The sequence below is a fragment of the Cottoperca gobio genome, chromosome 13 (genome assembly GCF_900634415.1).
Source record: "Cottoperca gobio chromosome 13, fCotGob3.1, whole genome shotgun sequence".
Classification (NCBI taxonomy): domain Eukaryota; kingdom Metazoa; phylum Chordata; class Actinopteri; order Perciformes; family Bovichtidae; genus Cottoperca; species Cottoperca gobio.
The window spans coordinates 12,202,213-12,226,489 of record NC_041367.1 but is presented as its reverse complement, the minus strand read 5'-3'; the positions used below and the strand labels follow the sequence as shown (position 1 = coordinate 12,226,489).

Sequence of the window (24,277 nt, the reverse complement as noted above, 5' to 3'; positions counted from 1 at the left end):
CACATTTCTAAGCACCTGCAGTCACAGGAATATTTTTAAAGAATTGCACTGAGTCACACAATTTGACACAGTTGGATTTATCTAAGTACCCGGTAAATATTGTTACATTTTACAGCAGCCCTCACACCTTGTGAGATCTCCCACATCCATGTTTTCAAGCGTGGCTAAAGGTCAAACATGTTTTTGGTTGCAGGTGAGATCATACAGGTTACGGTCTGTCAGAGCTGCATGTGTAAACAAGCAACGTTCCACATCTTCTGCTTCCACCTCGATCAGGATAAACAGAGCTGCAGGTCGGTCGCTGGCATGTAAACATTTTTATTACACAGAGAGAAAATAGGAGAGGGACAAACAGAGGAATAAAGGAACCGTTTATTTTTGCTCTTGTTATTTGTTGTTGGCTTGATTAACAGTCAGAGAGGCGGTCTATCTCTGTCTCTGTACGTGTGGTGGGGGGTCTCTCTGGGGAATGCACAGTAAGAGGATTGTCCGGCTCGCAGGGAATGACAACCATAACCACAACACTGCTCTGCTTTCAAACTTAGATTTATATATATAACCAATATTAATTAAAGGCTTCTTTGTTTTTTTAATGAAGTCTTCGTTTAGTTTTGGGAGAAGTGCCACTAGCTTGGCGAAGTTATTATTGCTCAGGGTTTGAGTCAGGGTCAGGAGGATGGAAACTGGTTGTTCTGCAGGGTTAGGTAAATGAATAAAGGTTATGAGAGAGACGGAGAGCTTATGACCGAAAGATGTATACCACAGAGCCGTGCATGGGAAAGGTTATGATGGCACTACTGCACAAATATGCCAAGTGTAAAAAGAAATCAGGCATGATTAACCCCTGAAATGAGCTCCTCTCTGTATTCTGGTTCCTTTTCCTCACATTTCTTTATCTGTTTTTAATTCCTCTTCAGAGGAGTGGAACCAAGCGTGGCAGCTTCATTTTTCTATTTCTATTTTACCACGTCTCTCCTTTTTTTCCCCCATCATGCCTGTCTTCATTTAAATTCCCTAGTTCCTCCCTCCTCGCTGGGAAAGGTTTGAAGTGACAGCCCTGTGCGTGCAGCTTATGATTGTATTTATCACTGTCTACACAGAAATCAGAGCAGCAGAAAAGAGAAGGAAAACACAGGCTGCCAAAGCATCCGCAAACCAATGCTGCAGATCACACATGTCCATTCGCACAGACTCAGTGACACACAAAATGTCTCTTTGATATTCACACACACATTCCCATTACACACACCAGTAGTTCATGTGCAATATTTTATCTTCCCTAGCGGTGAGGCAGTGTGATCGGAGCCCCTGCGGCCGTGGAGCAACATGTCAGGAAGTTCCTGGAGGTTACCGGTGCCTCTGCCCACCTGGATGGAGCGGCAGGACCTGCCAGCTGGGTCAGTTTTACATATTATATATACATAAATATATATTTATATTTATATATACATTGAGGTTCACTGAATGATGTAGCCTATTATGTATTTTCTTCTATAAATCTTATGCATTATTATATCAAAACACGGGAATATGTGCATATATTCTTCCATATTGTGATATGTAAATTGATAATGGAAAATATATCATTATTAATATTGAGATATTGTATTGTGTGATATTGATTCCAAGTATATTGCCATACTAGCCATAAGTAAAATAAATTTAGGGAAAGCATTCAACTAAAAGCAAAACACAGATGCAAAAAGTGTTTTTAAAGATGAAGGGCCAGAACTATGTACTGCACAACTAATCAATAAAACATCTCATTTTAATCCAAGCCTCACTGATGACCACAACAAAGGGATTTTATCTGAGTGGAATGCTTCAGAAGTTTAGGATACTGAGGTTTTTCTAACGGCGATAACTTTTCCTCATTAAAGTTTGCCACTACAGTTGTTTATATACCGTTCTATTGATGAGAAAATCTGATATTTATCATCCTCAAAGGAATCTATTCTTCAGAATTTGAACACTGATCCTCTAACAAGCTAAATCAATATGAGCTGTAATTCACAGCTGGTTTCAAAAGCTGTGTTTCAACGACCAACACGTGATTATGTGTTGCTTTTAAAGTGAAATATGCATTTAAAGCACAAATTGAAGAGGCAGAAAAAGCCGACGGCATGTTGATTCTCCGATCAACCCGTCCTGTGAATGAGTATTCTCTAAATGCACTGTCACGTCTCTTTGGACCGCATTCACTCATATTGACAAGTAGCCTATACTCCCAGAGGGATGTTGTGCTAGATAGTACAGCAGGGATAGGATCAGGACACACACACACACACACACACACACACACACACACACAGAACATATTATAAACACACATACACAGGCTTGCGGGTTATGAAGCAAAAAGTGAGACATATTTCAGCATGACAGGCTCTCCCACTCCTCTGCGTTACAGTGATATGTCACTCTGACACTTGATAATCCCCCATAGTTCCACAGCACAGATCAGTAGCTCACAGTATAACACACATACAGACGCACACACACACGCACATTCACATGCACACACCCAAAGATAAAACTCTTTATAGACTGAGCCGAGAGGCAGAACGTCAGTAGTGTCTCAAATGGGGAAAGACAATTATACTTTCTATCAGTTTCACTCTTTTATTAGCCAACTTCTGTCCCCACATTTTCTCCCTTAGCAAGCAGAATCTGCAGGCTTTTCCCACACACACACACACACACACACACACACACACACACACACACACACACACACACACACACACACACATACACACACACACACATACACACACACACACACACACACACAGGTGCTAAATCTTAATAGGCCTCTCACAGAGACTGGTTTAGATTACATATAACTGACTGACTACTTCCTCTTTATTCATTCAGCGTTTCTTTCTAATCCTCCTCCTGCTATCAGAGCCATGCCCTCGGGGGTTCCTGGCTTTCTTACACTCGCAGTGCGACGGCGGGTGGGAATAGGCACACATACACTTAACAGAAGCAGTGGTACAACAGGGAGGTCTGCGCATAAACATAGAAGATGTAAAAAGATGCTGCAAGGCATTACTTTGGATGTACTGTTATGTGTAAACATAATATTTGATAAAGACAAGCATTCTGTATCCAAGTACTGATGTGCACCCTGCTGCAATTCCCAACTTTACGGTTTAATTCCAGCATCCACTTCAAAATTGAATTTAACAGGTGGCTGAAGATCAGAGCCCAGTAGGAGACATCCCATATTAGATTCAGTAGTTTTATGGGATGTTTTTATCTCATTTCAGTGAGAGGTTTACAGGAATTACTGTGGTGTTGTGAATTCTGCAGCAAGATTAGACTGATATTTTGGTTTATTAATAAATTGGGTCAATATTGGCATTTTGTGTGTCAATTTAATTTCCTGTACAATAACTGCCAAAGCAGTAAACTATAAATAATAGTACATAGTGTGTACTTATTGTATTGTAGCATTAGTGTAGAGTGTCGGCTTTTGTTCCAGCAACTGAACAAAATTATAATTCTGTAAATAAATATTAAAATTAGGATTTAAAATGATCACTAGAAGGTTACTCAGAGAGTGCAGACCTTCACTAAGGCCAATCCACACAGAAATTCTTCCATGGGTGGCCCATGCTACACCTTCCAACGAGTTTTATTAAAAAATCGAGCCAGACGTTTTTTCCGTAATCCCGCAGACACACAAACAAACCAAACTGAAAACATAACCTCCTCGGGGGGTAAAAATACATATAAGCAGAATATTGATGGAAGATTTGTCAGACATGAAGAGGCTCACACACATCGATACTTTTCCACAGATGCTGGGTAACAATAATCTGCACAAATGCATAATAAATAATACTACAACTGCTGTCTTGTGTTATATATACTGTTGCATGTCCATGTAGCATTAAAGAGGAACTGGTGTTTAGATCTATCTGAGACTTTAGATGTGAAGTCTAAAGTAGAGATGAAACGTTTCACATCACATCTGTATTTTTAGAAACCTTTTCTTTCTCTCTTTAGACACCAACGAGTGTGAAATTAATATATGCATCCACGCCCGCTCTTGTCGCAACCTGATCGGTGGATACCTGTGTGACTGCCTTCCTGGGTGGACGGGGCCAAACTGTGACATTAGTGAGTATAAAAGCACAAGGAAAGGAAAAAAAGGAGGAAGAAGTGTTAGTTGTGTGGCGGCCAGTGAAAGATGAAGAGCCCCAGTGGATTGTTAAACAGCAGTTCCCCTGCAGCCCAGAGACCCTGTGGGCTGGAGATCATTTTACTCCAAGCCCAGCTCCATCGATCATCTGTCACAGGGTATCGCTGCAATACACAAAAAAATATAACACAAACCAAAAAGAGTGTGAAGTTTTGTTTTTGACTAATACCTCCTAAATCTCCTTTGTGCTGATGTAGCGCTGTATAAAGGTGCAATCTGACATTGTGGTTGCACAGTAATGCAACATCGTTAAAGATGAGGTAGGCACTTTATTTTTTGAGTCACTGGGCAAAAATTGAATAATAACCTTTCAGCATATTTCAAGCGGTCCTACAGAAAACTAGACTTCTGCACCTCATCTCTCCTCGGTTATCAGGCGTTAGATAATCTAGCCTATTGCGGGAGACTTTGGCCAATCACAGGTCATTTCTGTGAGAAGGCTTCCTATTGGCTGTTCTGCAAATGCACGTCCCTTCAGATGGTGAAAGCCTGATTCAACAGATTAATATCCGTCAGGAAAAGTTGCTATTCCAGCATTGGTAACAACTGCCAACATTGCAAAGCAACCCAAACAAGGAAGACAGACTTATCAAATAAAGAGTCAATATCGACAAATTGCTTCAGAGATAAGAAATAAAATGATGCTAATAGTTTATTTAGCCTTCTGCTAACTGTAGGGTTAGGGGGGGCTGACGGTCACGGTTAGCATGAACTTACACTTTTAGTAATATTTTTTCTCCATGTATGAAGCTTCACTGATATTGTAGCTAGCTAGAGCCTCGAATCACTCTAATGTTCTGTAAAAGGGCTTTATAGGCCCACAACACAGTTATTATCATAGAATTACCGCTTTCTAATGGCATCGGGATCACAATCAGAATCGGGATGATGTTTGAAATGAACGACTAGTAATCGTTCAGGTTACTTTATGAAGTGCATGCATATACCCGTGTCCATCCGATGGGAGGGGCTTAGGACGGAGAGGGGAGAGCTGCAGGATGACGGCGTTTTTTTCTAATTTTAGTTTTTGTCTTTTTTTGCCTTTTCCAGAAAAGTGGGGTACAACTTGAATTACCATTATGTTAAAAGGTTATCATGGAATTTTGCCCGATGACGCCGCAAATAAACTGTGTACCCCAGTTAACTCAGTTGATTCTCTTTTCACTTTGTATATTGTTGTTTACAACAGACACTTCCTATCTCTGTGTGACAAGTTAATTTCGTGTTTCTGGTTTCTCTGATTTCTAGGGAACAGCAGCTGTCAGGGTTTGTGTTTGAACGGAGGTCGTTGTGAGGTGAGTGTCCTTGCTGTGCTGCTTTTCTCTTGCTATCTAATTTGCCTGTCTTCTCTGCATCAGTCTCAGTACTGGCCTGCTTCATTGTCTTCTTCTCATTCTCTCATATTCACTGTAGTGACATTGTCTCTGTATTATCTGATTCGACCGTTCCTTAAAATCCTCACAAAACTCGAGACACACTGTTTTTTTCATTGTCTATCTCGTGCCCTTTCGCTCCACTTTATATAATATTTGCTCTCTCTGTTTTACATACAAATAAATAACACACACTCTATACTTTCCCACATAGGACCAGGTATCAGGGTCCAGATGCTTGTGTCCAACTGGTTTCTCTGGGAAATATTGCCAAAATGTTCCGAGTCCGTGTGACAGTGTCCCCTGTCTGCATGGAGGACAGTGTGTTGAGAAGGATGGAAGAACCTTCATCTGCCACTGTCCTACGGGATATTCAGGAGTCTTCTGTGAGGTTGGACAACCTTCATAGATGTTATTTTAAGGCTAGCTTAATCTGCAGAATGAAAACATCATAGTAAAAGACATACAGTGATGAAACACAAATAAAAACATGAATAATAAATTCAAAATATATATAAATACTATGTTATTTAGACTCGCTGTCATATTAGTTACATTGTGCGTCAAGCCAATAAAACAAAGCAGCACAATAATACATAACAGTTTACCCAACAGTAAATTAACAGTTACTGGGAATGTTGTATTAACAACACATTAGCCTAAATACTGAACTAACAAAGCACAAAACATCCACAATGAAAAGGAGTACCTACAGATAATGATTCAACCTTAGAAGTATATTAAGATGCCTCTTAATATTTGCTTGGTCACCGTTCTGACAAAATCAATTTAACTGCAACTGGTTTTTTTTTCTCCATGATTTCAGATAGCGTTGGATCCGTGCAATCCCAACCCCTGCCAGCAGGGGGTGCCCTGTCACAGCGCAGAGGGGAGATACATGTGTGCATGCCCCGAGGGTTACTATGGTAACGAGTGCATGAGCCTCAAAAATCCCTGCATTGATCAACACTGTCCAGGTAAGAACAATATGTGTGTGTGTCTTAAAAAGTATAAAACCTGTATGAAGGCTGGTCTAACCTCTCTGCCGTGTCTGTAGATGCCATGTCTGATACGACTCACGGGGGCATCAGTTTCTACATCATCCTGGTGGGAGTCTTAGCTTCAGTGATGGTCTGTGGCTGTGCCGCCTGCGCCTTCATCCTGTCCCACCTCCATCGAAAGCGGAAAAAGCAGCAGGCCGTCCCACAGGAAGAAGGCATCAACAACCAGAGGGAGATTGTCAACCTCATCAGAAACGTCGACCGTCCTGTGCCCCTACTGCCCCCTGCTGCCCCGCTCACACACCCCCCAGCACCTCCTGCCCCCGTCTCACGTTGCTGCGAGGAGATTGAACTGACCCTGCCGCCTTCCCCTGCACCTTCACACCCGTCGCCAGCACTGAAGCCAGCCCACGGCCCCAAACTGGACATTTCAAACTTGGAGAGAGAGAAGTTGAACCGCTTCCTCTACACAGACAACGATGAACTGGAAGCCTGACCCTTGAACTTTTGGGCCTCTGAGGAGCTTTTTTAATTTTTTTTTATTTTGCGTTCTCCGCACTCTCGCTCGCAGGGACCTGTTTCAAGTTTCTTGCACTGTGAAATGGGGTGACCCTATGACCTTTATGTGATACACCTGAGAAGTGACGGTTGCTACGTAGGAGGGTTAAACATCTTACCGTGTTGTCGTCTCTGACCTTATTAACTTTGAGAAGCAGCAGCATGTTTGACTGGAAGACTCATCAGACTCTTGATTTAATCTGGAGACTTAAAGACTTGCCTTGCAGTGCCTGAGATGCTGTCAAGAGGAAATCGAGGATGATCCTCTGCAGGAGCTTCTCAACCTGTCTCCTGCTCCATGATGCCATCATTTCTGTTTCAGACTGAACTTTGGCAGACAGAGATCAACAAATGAATGCTTATTTAACACTCAGTGTGTCTTTCTGTGTCTGGTTGTCTGATGTGTAAGTGTGTGTGAGAGAATGTATATTATGAGTGTATGTGGGGGGATAAGGAAGGAAAGTTTACTTTAAGAAAAGAAAACAAAGTTGATATACTTGTCAAAGAGGGTGCATACTCCTGCTCCAAAGGCTTTTAAGCCTTTTGAAAACTGTTAAAAACTGTACACTGTTGCCTGTATTGTCTCTGTAATACACTACAGTTTGTCAAAAATGTATGATTTTTTTCATACCTGCGTGTAAAATAGCTTTTTTGTACATGAATATATTGTACATATTGATGACCTTTTTGTACTGTGGTTTGGTCTGAAAGTATCACTGTATTACTTTACTCTGTTTGTCCCATTTCCCTTTCCATTTGGAGCAACCAGCACATGTGGATTGTAATAAAAGTGCATTTACCAACTCTATTTTATGTTTTTATTGCCTTTAAACATTAATCACGGTTGTTACAGTCGCTGCTAGAAGGAGGTGTCAGCGCTGCCACACAGATTATTAACTATTGTCTTTGCAGGAGAGTAAAGTGCTCCTCGCCTTTTTATGCATGACAAGTGCTGATGCTGTGACAAGCTTTGTTCTTTATATCATTGTCAGGGGCCCAAGCAAGGATATTTCCCGATGGAGCAACAAAGAATACATACTGTAGACTTTTGAAGGTCTCATTTTCTGTATTTATTAGTTTGTAATTTAAGTGAGTTACATGCTAAAAAATGTTGCAGGCTCAGTTGTCACAGTCCAACCTCTTTTAAACTCTGCAGTGCCCTCAGGTGGGTCAATCTATACACATTTATGTCGTTCTCCAAGCAGTGCTTCCACAGTTCCCATATAGATGACAAATATGTCAGGCTGAGTTTAATGAAAATGCGTAAATGTTGCAGAAGGGATGAGAATATTTCCATTGTACTGTAAATGAAACGATGCAGCCATAAAACAAAATGGAGTTTGGTGTTTTGAATATTTCTCTCATTGTAAACCTAAAAGCAAATTAAGAACACATTTAAAGGGAAATCAATGTTTAAATGTTAAAGGGTTAAACATAACAAGAAAAAGGTTGAGGCAGGATGCAGATTTAGGGATACAGAAAATCAGCATCACATGGATATACAGTATGTAGATAGATTGAGTTGATTTAAAAAGTATACGATGGTCTTTGCAGGAGCACATAAAATGCTTCTTACCCTTTTGTGTTTGTGTGTGTCCACTTTTCAGAAGCTATGACAAGCTGTCTTGTTAAAATCACTGTCAGAGGCCCATGGGAGGATATTTCATGATGATGGCTCACAGCCACTTCGACTAGGCCAGTGGGTCACTGGACGCACAAGTTCTCTCTCGCTGACACACATTCACAAACAATGATGCTGACAGTGCCAGGAAAAAATGGAAATCCACCTGATTGACCCCAGTCTTCCTAGAGAACGACTGTGTGGTTGTGAGAAACTTGTCTGCTCTTAGAAAGTCGATAAAACTTATAATATAACTTCTTATAACTCCTTGGCAGTGTGCAAATGTAAATGTATGGTAATTGTTACCTCAGAGTCTTTAATATTAAGGTAACAAGTGCACTGCTTGAACAACATCTTAAACATGTTGTGTCAACACATAAAGAATAAACATATAATCAAAGCATTAATCTGGTATTGTAGTATATGTAAGCTCCGATCCGATTCATTCATGTGTGTAATGCGGATGGTAAAATTAGAAATTTGCCGTAAAATGTGAAAGTGTGTGAAAAGAAGGGTTTTGTGTGTCGGGGCAGTGTAGAGTGGCTGCAGGGTCACAGCAGCGTCAGTTAATGGCCAAATGGATGTGACAAATGTGACCTTTGACCTGTGCAAACAGCAGCTGGCTGGAAATGAACACGGGCTTCCTGTCACCAACCTGGTCAGGAGGAAATGTAGGAAATAAGAGTTTACACACACACACACACACACACACACACACACACACACACACACACACACACACACACACACACACACACATTACTGTATGCATAGGGCCCTCTCTACACCTTCTGTATGCATGGACAGAGTAGGAGACAATGGGCCCCTGGGCACTGACATGCAAAAGGCCCCACCATCTTTTCTACAAAGGCACAGACTTTGTGATACTTTTGCTTCTCTTTTGTTGTTATTTTGTGTATCTTTGTAGTCGTAATGCATCTTTTTGTGGCATTTCTGTGCATGATCATTTTGTATCTTTTTGGGGTCGGTATGTGTCTCTTCAAGTGTCTTCAACATTTGGCCGGTGAAGACACTTCACTCTTTGAGCCCCTGGGCCAGTGCCTGGTAGATGTGTTCAGTAATCCATCTCCACGACTGTGCGCTAAAGGATTTCAGACCCCAGCCCGGAGATTGGGGCCAGTCCTTGGGACTCGGCTTGAGCAGGTTTGAATCTCTGAGGTGCCCTTGAGTAAGTTGTATATATACAAGCTGTATATATAATAGCTGCCCACTGATCCTAATACTAGGATGAGTCTAAATGTCACTGTGTGTTCTGTGTTGAGTAACTTGTATGACGATTAAAAGTTGATTAAATTCGGGAAAAAGAGAGTTTTCATTCAGCTGGGTGCCCCAGTAAAAAAACATAATTTTAATACCTCTCATATCCCAAGTGATGCAGCTGATACTTGCATGTACGTTTGATGCTGAAGCTCACAGAGGTTAGTTTGTCAGCTCTGACTGTTTCTGTCCTTGACTCTCCTGACAGCCAATTGGTAATAGCACAAATATAAGGTAATCTGGGGTTTAAGATATGATTTACTTGTCATTGGGGATCAAAATTTCAACATTTATACAAGGCCTATTTCATATGGAATAGACTGCTTTGAGGGAGCAGGGTCATTCATGTTAATTCTAGGTTGACACAATATACAGATTTGGGGAGAAGTCATTGATTTTAATTCAATGCAATTGACTTAATTATACCAGGATAATCTCAAAAGTAAAGTTCAAATATTAGGTATCTTCCCTGTCCTACAGGGACATCTTGTGGCCACAGCAGGTACAAAACGTTTAGAATCAATAACTGATACAGTGCAACTATTGACTGCTGTTACCATTCTCACTTCCTGATCATCAAATATAATTTATTGTTCAGATTCATTAATAATACATTTACATGCACAGTTATTAGAGTAGAAACAACAACGACATAGTAAAACATAAAATAAATGTGAGTAACCAACTTGCAAGTGACTGGAAAACATGAATGTGCACAATTTTTACAGTTTGCTTATTTGTCATAGAGAATGACAAACGTTAGGTCACTCAAGTGGATCTTCATTATGAAATGTTTTGTCAAATTACTTCCAATGTCAAGAATAACATTTGGTACCATTTTGTTTTTTTAAATAAAAACCTTCGAAGAGCACTGTCGTTGGTCATCAGAACCAAAGAACATTATTTTCTCTTGGGACTAATACTTTGAACAAAAAATATAATTACAAAGTCACATGTTGATGGAAGATCGCAGTATAAGCCTTTTTTCCCCAGTGGTTGGAGAAATATTCTGATCTAAAGTAAAAGTAGCTACATTATTACAAGTAAAAGTCCTGGGTTCAAACTACTACTAGTAGTACAACATACCAAAAGTAGCCTACTCCTTATGCAGAATGGCTCATTTCAGAATCATAGATGTATTAACGCGTACATCACTTTAAAGGTGGTAAAAGTGAGGTTATAGCACTACAGCTGTCTTTAGTGCATACAAGCTATTTTAAATACTGCAGCGCCCCCTCAGGCGGAGCGCAGTACTGCACAGACCAGTAGTGCTAGAAGGAGGCGTGTGACAGCAGCACTCCGCTAAAATCGAAAACAACCCGAGTGTGTGTTTGTGGTCAAATAAACAGGTACACTGAGTATTTTAAAACGATGCTTAATGTTTTGTTTAGCTGTATTTCATGTTTTGTTGGTGTCAAAGATGCTGCGATACACGCGTTGTTCCTAACGTCTTTGCACACTAGCTAAACTACGCTATGCTAAGCTAGCTGTGATGCTAACTGGCTAAAAGCAGTATAGCGTTATAAAGGCCCGGGCTGCATGCGCAATCAGGCCGTGTATGCTAACAAACTCCTTGATAACTTTGAAAACCTTGCATTTTATCATCTTATTCGGCCTAAACGCGAAATGAAGGTGTAAATGTCAGACTTAAATGAAGTTTTGAATACAGTAGTGCTGTGGTGAAATGAGCTTGACAACGATAATAGTATATACAGTAGTTAGCTAGGTTAGCACTTTGGCTGCAGACGGTTTAGCATCAACTGTAACGTTAATCTATAACAAACACAAATAATGCATGTGATAAAACGGAGAGGCAATTAACTTAAAAGCACACAATAACATGGTTGTGCCATTTGATAATGTACAGTAGCTGCAGTTAATATTATGCAGGCACAAATGGTTGATGTAATAAACCCTCAGTCTGAGTAATTCATTGTAAATGTATATTTAACAAATTGCCAGTAGGCAGTAATATGCAAAAATGTATCAACTCTTATTTCGTTTGTTTAGTTTGATGGCTTGAATGTCCCTTCCCTCTGCAACACTAAATAGTATTTGCTACAATCAGGGTCATCCTAAAATTGTTAACTCAATGTTGACTCACAGGAGTGACTAAAACAATTAGTTTACTTATGAATAAGTTAAATCGAAAATTAAGTATTTTAGTTAGTGCTGACTGATGAGGAAATCATACCAGTAAGTAATTGAAAATAAGTTTATAGGTCTCTCACATGACGTTATCTAGGCAAGTTAAAGTAAGTTATATATTTCAAAGGTCAAGAAGTGACTGTGTAACTTCAAATAATGCTCAATAATCCACAATATTAACACAAGTAAAATATTTAGACAAATCCTCAATAATTGTACCACCACAGACAAATGAGTAATTCTGATTTATTGCTTTCCTAATGTTATTAGTACTTACAATAATGTAATATGTAATAATAAGATTGAAACACTTACTGAGCCTTGGCATTGTGTGCTCAGATATATTGATTGTGGTTCATAGTTTATTATTTTTGGTAAGAAATGACTACTGTAAACAGTAGGGGAGTTATGTTTTAAGTATTCATATCAAATAAATGATTCAGGAGCTAGAAGTTGTGTACTTGTCCCAGTCGAATATTCTTTTAAAGAAAAATAGTCTTTTGTACATCTGTCTTCTAACTCTTTCCCTTCCAATATCGTCCTCATGTCTTTGTGTGGTCTCTTTTTCCTCTCTCCCATATTTCTTCCCCCTTTGCCCCTCTACAGCAGCCGTGCCCCGCCGCGCCCCCACCCCCAGCGGAGCCGTCATGTGGCAAGAGGCCCGCAAACATGAGCGCAAGCTCCGTGGCATGATGGTAGATTACAAACGCCGAGGGGAGCGACGGCGAGAGTACTACGAGAAAATAGTAAGAGACATCTATCTATCTATCTATCTATCTATCTATCTATCTATCTATCTATCTATCTATCTATCTATCTATCTATCTGAGAAACGTTTGTACACATACTTAAATATTGTTTCTGCTACAGTTGAGCTCTGTGGCAGCAATCCTAAGCAGATCCGATTCGATGGGTTCAAATTTCTGTTCTGATCTGGTGCACACTGTTACTGTAGTGACAGACGACGATAGTTTCCAAACGCCAAACTTTCTCGAGAGTTTGCTTTTCCACTGTTAACAATCCAGTGTCTGTAAAATAAAACAAACAATAATAAAACATTGGCACTTCTACAAAGTGATCCTTCTCTGATGGATATCTTTTCCAAACCCCCTCTTACTTCATTCAGACGAGCACATAACTTTAAAGAACGTCTCGTCCATTCCAAACCTCTGTTGTCCACTTTGATGTTCACTTAACCCGCTGGCTATTATCAGTGTGGTCACTGCTAACGGCTCTAACTCCACTGGTGCAAAGGAGTTTGTGAATCCACACACAAGGAAGAAATTCTAAATCCAGTTGTTTATAAACTGCAGTAGCACTCACTGTCTCTACATGCTGAAATGTCCTTGCAGTCTGATATGTCGGCCAAACAAAACAAGCTCTAAAACAGAGGATTGCACAACACAATACTGCTATTATCACTAAGAACCTGGAGTATGCAATGGCAGGTCATTGTGTGAATGTAAACCACGCCTCAGCCTCTGACCTTAAATTCTGGAGTATTGCAAACATATTTTTATGACTGTTTATATATGCTGCTGTGATAAAGTTGCGTTGGACGTAAGCAACAATGGGAGACAGCTGGTTGGGCTTAGGCACTTAAAATGTTGACACCACCACAGCCTCTTCTTATGCTGATGAAGACATGCTTTATGTCGAAATGCTAGTTGCTGCACTTTATTAAAAGCTCTTGCTTTAGTTGTGTGCTCCAGAACTCTTCTTTACGGAGCCTGCCTCAGTTCAGTCTGTTAAGGCACCGGTTTGAGCTTTAAGTTGGCGATGCGTTGGCTTTGACTTTGACTTTCTATTTCTGCCAGTTGGTTTTTGTTCAAGCTGTCCACATGGAGTCTAATTTAGACCTGAGATGACAGATTAATACAATTAACTCTCTTGCATCAGGAGTTTGAAAATAAAGAAAAGATTTGTGAGCTCAGTTTGGCATCACTTCCATGACACTAAAGCACCATGTACAGTACACAAGCCTGAAGATGAAATTAAGGATTTAAATGTCCCTGCAGTATATTATTAAGTTTGTTATAAGACGTTATTTTATTGTGTTTTGACTTCCTCTCGTTTTGTCTCGACAGAAAAAAGATCCAGCTCAGTTTCTCCAGGTTCATGGCCGAGCTTACAAGATTCATCTGGATCCTGCTGTGGCGATGGCTGCAGAGAGCCCAATCAACATGTGAGGACACACACACACACACACACACACACACACACACACACACTCACACTCACACTCACACTCACACTCACACTCACACTCACACTCACACTCTCACACACACACTCACTCTTGCTGATCAGATTATACCTCTTTCTCTTGTGTTGTCAAAAGGATGCCATGGCAAGGAGATGCCAATAACATGATTGACAGGTTTGACGTAAGGGCTCACCTGGACTACATCCCCACCTACACACCTCCCCTGCTTAGCACATCGTAAGTCTTAAATTGCTTCACATTTAACCCCAGAATCTGTTTCCTGTAAATATGGTTGTTGTATTTTTTGCCTTATGTTTGTGGAGACATTCCCGTGATCTTTATAAATCATTTTATGTAGAAAGTCTTAACAATAAGGTGCGACTCAAAGCATTTATATAATGCCAAAATCAGGTTACCAGTATGTACCATAAAATATAAACGGGTTAACGGTAGGGATCAGTCAAGGCGGGTTGCATATAGATGTATGTACAGTACTGGATCTGTAGTATATGTAAGTATAAGAGAACATGGTTATTGGTTAATAAAGATGTTCATGATTATGTCCATGAAGTTTCACATTACGTACACTGAAAAAGGTGGTAAATTATACAACAGCCTTCTACTCTTTGTCCCATACAGGACCCCAGACCAGGAGATGGAAGAGAGGAAGTGCAATTATGAGCGATACAGAGGCCTAGTGCAGAATGACTTTGCCAACAGTGAGTATCACAAACTGTCTTCGTTGAATTTCATTCGACTTAAACATGACATAATGTTAATACATGTGTTGTTAATGTGCCAATAATAGTGTGTTAACCTGCCCTCAGTGGGTATATGTTGCAGTTGTGTCGTGCTCTTAAACTCCCTGCTGTCCTCCTACAGTCTCTGAGGAGCAGTGTTTATACCAGATCTACCTGGATGAACTCTACGGTGGCCTGCAGAAACCAAATGAGGACGAGAAGAAAAAGTATGTTTGTAATTTAAATGATTGTTTCATCCCCACTGTGCATTTAAATGCATGATTCCTAGAGTTTCTTGGTTGGCGGTGTATTTATAAATCCTTCCTCCCGTTGTGCAGACTGGCTGAAAAGAAGGCCACCATTGGTTACACGTATGAGGACAGCACTGTGACGGAGCCCGACCCCCAGTCAGACAAAGATGAGGATGATTCAGAGAACAGCGAATCCGAAGAGGACGAGGGCATCCCAGATATTGGTGAGGACATTTGTTTGGCACTAATGAGAGTTTGAGATCAGGAACATTTAAACTTCAGACAAACCAAAAAAAGAAAAACAATTATGAAGCTTCAGAAACATATTGCACAGATGTGCACAAAGGTAAAACAACTCAGTCTGCAGATGTTCATTAGGTTGAAAGAAAACAGACATGTCTGGCTTAATACATGTAGAAATTATTATTCATTTAAGCATGCCAACTCAATGATATGCTTTTCTTTATACTACACCTACTCACCTGCTGTGAACTGAGGTTCCTCTCTGCTGCAGGCTACAATTAGCTGATTTGTGTGTGTGTGTGTGTGTGTGTGTGTGTGTGTGTGTGTGTGTGTGTGTGTGCGCAGATGTGGAGGTTGATGTCGATGAGCTGAACGAGGAACAGGTTTTGGACGTCAACAAAATGGCAACCCCGTATGGAATGGCTGAAGGCGACTTTGTTAGGTAACATCTGTGATATCATCATGTCTCAAAGGGCAACTGTAGTAAAAATACAGGTTTGGAAGAGTACAACCCCTTTGGCTCTGTAAAGTGCTGTGGTTGAGTTGAATCTCAGTTTACAAAACAAATAAGAAATCCATCGGTCAGTGACCTCATTTGAAATGTCTTGGTAGAATTTTCGATGATCAAATATGAATTGCAAAAATGTATATTACCAGAACCCTGAGGACCAAAACAATAATTTGATCCTCGTTGGTTAACTGTTGATGTGGTTGTTTATTGTTGTGACCCTGTTAACATGATACTTGTTTACCAGGATGTTGAGGAAAGACAAGGAGGAAGTGGAGGCCATCAAACATGCCAAAGCTCTGGAGGCGGAGAAGGCCATGTACTCTGTAAGATCACATCCACTGAGGAATATGTGTGTCGTTTGGTAAATGAGACTTTTTAAGTGACATATTTGATCATTTCAGGGCCGGCGTTCTCGCAGACAAAGAAGAGAGTTCAGAGAGAAGAGACTAAAAGGTAGACAGATCAGCCCACCAAGGTAAATATATGTTCTTTTTATAGAGTTCTTCCTCATTTACACTCCACTTACCTCAAAACTTGTTGAACTTATGTCCTGCTCCTCGTGTTTTTCAGCTATGCCAGGAGAGACAGCCCAACATACGATCCCTATAAACGGTGAGTTGAGTATTTTGTAGGGGTGAAAGATAAGGATTTAATATCCCAGAGCTCCGACCAAATCTAACATCTCTATTGTTAACACAACAAAAACAAAGAACGGTTCTGACTTTTCAAATGTTAATTTATTTTTAGAGTCAGGCTGTTGTCCTCCTTAAACTGAGAGAAACAACGACATGTTTATCGACTATAATTTATACATATATCATGCATCCCTAGTATTTTGTCCTTTTGGTTCTTAATTCCCTGATTTGTTTGGTCTGCATGTATATTTAACTCTCTCTTTCAGGCCAGAGTCGGAGTCGAGCTCTGAGTCGCGGTCGCGCTCTCGTTCTCCCGGTCCAGAGAAGATCACCTTCATCACCAGCTATGGAGGCAGCGATGATGAAGCGGTGGCTGCGGCGGCGGCGGCGGCAGCGGCAGCAGCAGCAGTAGCGGCGGCGGCAGGAGCAGCAACAACACAAACAACCGCTCCTCACTCTGGACACGTCCCCTCCAACTTGCAGCACCCTGCAGGTCATAGCAGGGGCTCCCGGTCGGTAACTTTCCTTCTTCCTGGCTTTTCATTAGTTATTTTCCTCTTGCAGTCAAATTGTCTGTTGAAATGAGCAGAGCTGTTGAGGCAGAATACTGACGATGAAATACTGATAGTTGTGGTAGGTGAGGTGGATCACAGTTTTTAATCAAGTAACATTTCAATAACAAGTGGACCTATTCTGCATGTGCTTAGGGAAAATGGGAAGGGCTATGCAAGATTTTGTTATTTACTTATTTAATCTTCTTTACAAAGTCGAGCAAGAAACCAGAAGTATTCTGAAGAAGGCTAGGTGCTGGGCTGGTGTTGTTACTAAAACCACGTGTCTCTGTTTGTCCAGGAGACGGAGGTCATCCTCCAGTCGCTCCCCTTCATCCTCCTCCCGCTCATCTTCTCGGTCCTCCTCTCATTCATCTTCCCGTTCCCGTCGTGCCCGACGTGGACGCGGGGGGAGGAACGGGCGGCGTTCCCGATCACGTTCGAGACGGCGTTCCAAATCTCACTCACGGGGTAGAGCAGGGAACGGAGGGGCCGCATCCTGGAGGAGACGTGACCGGACACGATCACGGTCCAACGACAGAGAACGAGAACGAGAGAGGGACAGGGACAAGGACAAGAGACGGTACTCAGCACGCAGACGGACGAGGTAAGACTCCCTAATGTCTCCCAACAGTGCCGTAGGTTTCACACCACGCATGGCAGTGACACAAGCTTTTTTTCTGTTTTCTTTCAGGTCCCGTTCCAGCTCGAGGCAGGGGGCCAGTTCGAGGCGAGGGGGTCGGGGGAGTGGAGGCCACCGGCGGGGAGACAGCGGCAGCCGCAGTCCCTCTCTGTCCCCCAGTCACCCAAACCACAGTCCGTCCCCTCACAGAGGAGCCCAGTCCTCTACCAACATCATCTGTGACAAGCTAAGAAAGTAAGATGATCCTGTGCTCACTGCAGCACAGACCACTCCACTGAAACAATGGCTGCGTCTACATGCACACTAACTTTCCATTATTATTAGGAATATGACAACATAATGCAATTGATTTTAGTCGTGTTAACAGCATATTAGGACACATTCTGAATGTAGCATTTTACAATTTTAAGATATGTTGGATATGCCGACATTATTCGGGTTTTAGGAACATCCTTTGCTAACGTGCGTTAGAAATATGCGTCTCAATTGGGGATTTTACTGCAGTTCGCGACACAGCCTCTTACATGTGTACGGCCAGCTCTGTGCATTCGTTGTACACAAACCAACCGATAGTTTGCGAGGCTAGTGTAGAGATGCCTGCGGAGAGATCCAGGTATGTATGGAGAAATATCTTTTAACTCCTGAGCAGATGAACTGATCATAATTACCTAAAAAAAGATTATTTTACTTTAGTACCATTTTACCCGCCCAGGAATATCATACACTGCAATTTTTGGTTATTCAATTAAAACTATCTCCAAAATATAAACTTATTATTCATGTAAACTTTCATATACCCTTTTTAGTGGTATAATTTTGCTTTACAAAATGGTTCCTTTTACTGCTTTTTGAGCAGCGTTTCAGACGGTTTGGTTAAGTCTTCACTTCAAACTGTTCATAAACATTGAGCTGTTACAGGTCGTCTTTAAATGTTTAGAAGTGTTTGGGCAATCATTAAGCCATAAGAATAATGTATGATTGCATTACCGTGTTTTTTAATGCCTTATTTATACCTATAATATTTTCTTTGATGGATCAAGATGTTTTCATCAGCCCCTCTTCTCTCCCCCTGTCTCCAGGCCTGATACTCCGGGTGGTAAAGAGACGGAAGCTGCCAAAGTCAGTAAGAATTTGATCTAGCTGGGTTTCTTGCTAAAGCCTACGCCTCCCTCATCCCTGACAGGCTGACATGGTTGTCCACCAGACTGGGATGTAGAAGCTATTGTTGGCCACAGAAAATAAAATGATGATGTGATTTTTTTTCTTCTTCTCCCCCTTACAAAGTGGACATGCTCTGCAGTCAAAGCGTTTCGTCTATTTCGCAATTGCCATTACAGTATTCTTCACCTTCTCAAGTGTTTTGCTGAGAAGAATGTGAACACTGAAATATGACGGACTGAATGAATGCTGCCATCTCTCTGTGCAGCGAACATTTCAGCACCCTGTGAAGTCGTTATTGTCTTGATTGTGCTTTTAGTGTGGGATGTGCATGCATGTATACATATATACATGTGGGGGAGAGTGCAGCATCTTTATATCTGTTTGTAGTCTCGTACGCAGCAGTATGTCACACATGAATGGCCCTAAGAGGAAGAAGATGACCGCGTGTCTTGGTATTGGCCAAGTTATCATTTCATAGTCGGATGATGTTTGATTAATCTCTGTTTGGGTGTGCTCTGAACAGCTGTTTTCGGGCTTGTTTTAACAAGCAGCAGAGCACACGCTTACTCTTAAAATGAAATGCTTTACGTTTCACGTACACATTTGAAGACTTGAGATGAGTTAAAGGAATAGTTGGAAATTTTCGGGAAGTACTTCTAGTCTTGGACGAGAAGGTCGATACAACTCATGTAAATATGAAGCGAACTATGAGTTAGTTGAATTTACACGTTCTTTTTTGTTAACGACAACGACATCCGCTCTTGATGCAGGGTTCTGTGCTTTCCTATTTGTATATTAAACAAACCAGATATAATGTGTTAATTCGTAACATTACAGGTGCTAGTAGGAGAATTGTGTTACATTTGGACCGAGCCCGGCCAGCTGCTTCCTTCCGTTTCCACCCTTAATGCTAAGATAACAGCAACTCGTTGTGGATTCATATTTCACGTACAGGCATGAGTGTTATCAATCTTCTCATCTGACTCGTGGCTAGAAAGGGAATATGTGTATTTACCAAAATGTCAAACTATTCCTCTAAGACTAAATAACATATTAATTTCTTGTCATATTGTAACATTCTGAACCGTTTGCTGTCCTGAACCAGCTTTTCCTCCCCACTGCATTTCTTGGGAAAGAAGAAAAGATTTCAATATACTTCCAACAGTCAACAGAGTGGAGGTTATTATCTTCCTCTCTGCAGTTGTTGTGACCTGCAGTTTTTCTTGCCTGGCCAGGTTTAAACAGCCCAGTGATGGGTGTGTCAGTAACAAAAGGCCACTGGCTCTTTCTGAACTTTCCGAACTCACCGGACCTGAACTTGCCCTTGTTTCACTTTCTGACCCTCTCTCCTTCTTCTGCTGTGCCCCTCCTCTTTACCTCTCTGACAGTGTATGTACATATTAATATATTTAAGTGTAAATGTTCATGTGACTGGATCCTGTCCAGCTTTTTAACTGTCCTACAGCTGCAGTTTGCCTCTGTCCACACACACACACACACACACACACACACACACACACACACACACACACACACACACACACACACATACACACACAGAGAACCTGTTCAGCCTGCGAGATTCAAGTGTGCTTATTGACTCAACAAACATCACGCGTAATTAATCTGCAGCCTTTTTATCTCCACCGGCTACTGTACATGAAGGTGTTAGTCCTGTAATTGTATGACAGCACGGTACCTCTCTTTTACACACACACACACACACACACTTGCGCTCAAACATAATCACACACTTTTTTGTCAGGCTGTGAAAGGATGTGCTAACACAATTGTGTCACCTGCAGCCCAAGATGACCCCACAGGAGCGGCTGAAGCTACGAATGCAGAAGGCACTCAACAAGCAGTGTGAGTATAGTGTTTGTGGCTTTGTGGGTTCAGAAAGGTATTGAGGTATCTCAGTGTTTCCCCCACCACCCAGCGCCCTGCCTGAAATTCAAGGTGTTTTTTTTATTTTTTCTCGAATTTCAAAAGAAATAATATTTTTTTTATTCACAACTCACTTTTCACATTGACAGGTGCTCTTTTATTAAATAAACGCTTATGCTATTAATCTAATTTATGTGCACGTGCCCCAGATTGTACTGTGTACTTTGAGCTTTCACATTCTCTCCTTTGGCTCCGTTTTGCGAAGGGCGGGGCTTCGCAGCTCGCGCACACACCTAAATAGAAACCGCGCCGCGCACGCAATGTCCCCCCCTCCCCCGTCGCACGGTGAGCGCCCCTCCAAAGCAGTAAACCTAGGGGAAACACTGTATCTGTTGGAGATGCACCGATTGGTTTACCTGCTGATCCCAGTGTTTTTTTTTTTTTTTTTTTTACAAAGTACTTTCTAAGAACAGTTATTGACCGCATAAGCAAAGTTTTTTTGTAAACTTTTCTTTCATGGAAAAAACTAACGTTTTCTCCAAAGCGGCACCAAGTTATAAGACCTTATCAAACAAATTGCCCCGGTTACTGGACAAATCCAACTGAAAATGACATTATATAATACCCCTTTATCTAACATGTTCCCAGAAGAAAACGGGTAAAGGACCGAAGAACTTCCACATGACAATATTGTGTGTGTGTGTGTGTGTGTGTGTGTGTGTGTGTGTGTGTGTGTGTGTGTGTGTGTGTGTGTGTGTGTGTGTGTGTGTGTGTGTGTGTGTGTGTGTGTGTGTGTGTGTGTGTGTGTGACATTACTGTCTGCCGCTATGTGCGTGAAACTATGTGAGACTGTTCAGCCAGTCCGCTGACAACCGCACAGTTTAGAGCAGTTGTACATTTTGTCACATTATGCAAATTACAAAGGTTTTTCTCCCTCCCTCAATATCTTGTGTTTTTCCTGTCCTGCAGCCAAGGCGGATAAAAGAGCCGCTCAGGTGAAGATCCAGCAGCAGGAACACAAACGACAGGTGCGTGTGCGTGTGTGTGTTATTCTGTGTTATTCTGTATCTCCCCTAATTGCTCTGTTTATTCTGCAGGAGCGAGAGGGAGAGCTACGAGCCATGGCACGCAAGATACGCATGAAGTAAGAACGTGTGTGTGTGGGGGGGGAGGACTGTTTGGTATTTGTGTGTTGCAACTGTCTGACCCAGCGGCTCTGCGTTCAGGGAGCGAGAGAGACGTGAGAAAGAGAGGGATGAATGGGAAAGACAGTACGGGAGACAAAGCCACTCGCCTTCTCCTTCCAAACATGGTAAGACTTTAGGTTTCTGATCTGATCATAATTTAGCGCTGTGTTTATAGAAGTAACTAAGCCTCTGTTTGATTTGCTGTTGTCAGTGTCTACTCCGACAGTGTTATGTGCTTTAAGATGTACTGCTGTGCTATTGTTTTGATGGTGTCTTGTCCCTTGTCCATGCAGGCCGAGAACACAGCTCACACAGAAGGTATGTGAGAAGCCACACGAATCAGCACAGCTCCGATGAAGCAGAATGAATTATGGGAGTCTTTCACATTAGTGCACATAAAACACTCAGGATCATTTATATGCAACGCAGGATCATTTATATGCAACGCTAATGCCAGTTGACTTTTTTCTTCACTCAAATACCAAATCAGTGTGGCGAGTTTTTAAGAGAGAAGTCGTGCCAAAATCATCAAGTTAATACTTAAAGTCAAAGAGAAAAACTGTTCCCTGCAATTAATTTCCTCTTGAACAAAACTACGGTCAAGTCTCAAGTAGAGCCTGACTGCATCAATGCCAATATTTGAGTTTTAAAAATCTAACTATTTTATTGAATAATTATAATAATGAACTGTTCCTGCGCTATACACACCAACAGGTATACACATGTATCTGTGACATGCTAATATCAGTTGTGACTTCAAACATAAATTGTCTATTAACACGCTCCCAAACTCGCTTTTTAATACACAGAGTAGCACTAAACAACTGAGTCTAAGTTATTGATGTTTAATAACTCTGCTAAGAGCTTGTTTACATCAGTAATGTGCGTCTTTATATTCACTTATGATCAGGTGAGTCGAAACGCTTCATCTTGAACTTTAAGTTTATCGCCACAGAATGAACTCATCAGGCTTTTAGGACCAGGCACGTGCACATTTTCCTCTTCTTGATGTTTTATCACATTGTGCTGCCCTCATCTTCATACTTATTTTCTTTTTTCAGGAAGTCACGGTCACGGTCACGGTCAAGGTCACGGTCAAGGAGTCCACACTACCGACACTGAGCTGTGTAAACATGGACGCATCCTACAGTGCCCTCAGTACAGAAGCTTGTACACATACTGGCACGACAATATGAAGAGATGGACTGACTATGTCACAAATCTTTATCTGAACACTATGTTCTCTGGTATGTCCTCAGAATATAACATTTTGACTATGATACCTTTTTAGTTTCACTAATTTCACAGCTGATTGGTTGAGCCAAGCTGAGTTTGATCTGCCCTTTTAATTTTTGCTTCATCTTGTAAAGAGACTTCAGGTTTATTAAATGAGTTTTTTCTTCTGCATGCTTCTTTTTTTTTCTCTTTTCTGCCTGAACAGTTCGTCTCAACTCGTCTGGAAGACGTCCGTTTGTATTTCCAAGTACATCATACGAAGCAATATCTTAACTTTTACCTCACATCGTCTTCATGTCAGCCTTTTACTTTTCTCTAACAAGAAACGCTCGCACTAAAGAACATTTTAAACAACTCATGAGCTGATGTACAGGATATTTATACACATCCATTTAAAACTTCTTTATCGAGGAAAACAGTTCAAGTATGACTTCAATCTATCAACCGCTCTTTTTATACTCTGTCTTCTGCCAACCGGTTAACAGCAGCAAATTACTTTTTCTGTTTTCAGTAATGTGGAATGTTAAATACAGAACAACAAATAAAACTGACTTTGAAATGATTTGTTTTAGGTCTTTTCTCTCTTCCTAATCTCTGTTGCTTTTACAGGTTATACACAAAGAAATAATATATAATCAGGTTTAGTTCATTATTTTGGTTTTGCATTTGATCTGCATGCATTAAATAGTTTATCAAATGTTGAACACTTATTTGTTTTATTATTTAGCAGGGACAATGCATATATTGGACCAGATACAGCCTAATAGCTCATTTAATCTGTAGTCCTTAGTGATGCGCAGGTTAGAGAAACGATATCAGTTGTAAATCAAAACC

The 24,277-nt window shown here is 41.1% G+C and overlaps 2 protein-coding genes across 4 annotated transcripts in view; both read left to right on the top strand.

Annotated features, from left to right (window-relative positions):
• Positions 1-7,953, top strand: part of LOC115018214 (protein jagged-1) — a 41,356-nt gene extending 33,403 nt beyond the window's left edge. For both annotated transcript variants that reach the window (XM_029447105.1, XM_029447103.1), the window contains 6 exons: positions 1,284-1,397; positions 4,018-4,131; positions 5,462-5,508; positions 5,801-5,977; positions 6,413-6,563; positions 6,644-7,953. In XM_029447105.1, the coding sequence (XP_029302965.1) occupies positions 1,284-1,397; positions 4,018-4,131; positions 5,462-5,508; positions 5,801-5,977; positions 6,413-6,563; positions 6,644-7,083 (1,043 nt within the window). In that variant the 3' untranslated portion in view covers positions 7,084-7,953. The remainder of the gene's footprint in view (positions 1-1,283; positions 1,398-4,017; positions 4,132-5,461; positions 5,509-5,800; positions 5,978-6,412; positions 6,564-6,643) is intronic.
• Positions 7,954-11,287: 3,334 nt separating this feature from the next.
• On the top strand, positions 11,288-24,005 carry clasrp (CLK4-associating serine/arginine rich protein). 2 transcript variants are annotated; one of them, XM_029446280.1, is made up of 21 exons: positions 11,288-11,393; positions 12,799-12,938; positions 14,280-14,377; positions 14,534-14,635; positions 15,038-15,117; positions 15,281-15,365; positions 15,477-15,613; positions 15,978-16,074; positions 16,388-16,466; positions 16,545-16,618; positions 16,714-16,755; positions 17,045-17,290; positions 17,631-17,936; positions 18,024-18,206; positions 19,052-19,091; positions 20,939-20,999; positions 21,990-22,048; positions 22,118-22,164; positions 22,247-22,332; positions 22,501-22,525; positions 23,269-24,005. In XM_029446280.1, the coding sequence occupies exons 2-21, from the start codon at positions 12,840-12,842 to the stop codon at positions 23,327-23,329; spliced, it is 2,007 nt and encodes a 668-aa protein (XP_029302140.1). In that variant the 5' UTR covers positions 11,288-11,393; positions 12,799-12,839; the 3' UTR covers positions 23,330-24,005. The 2 variants fall into 2 exon arrangements, 1 of the variants encoding a protein (XP_029302140.1); XR_003833268.1 differs by lacking the exons at positions 22,501-22,525; positions 23,269-24,005 and having other exon boundaries at positions 19,052-19,095.
• Positions 24,006-24,277: the final 272 nt, after the last annotated feature.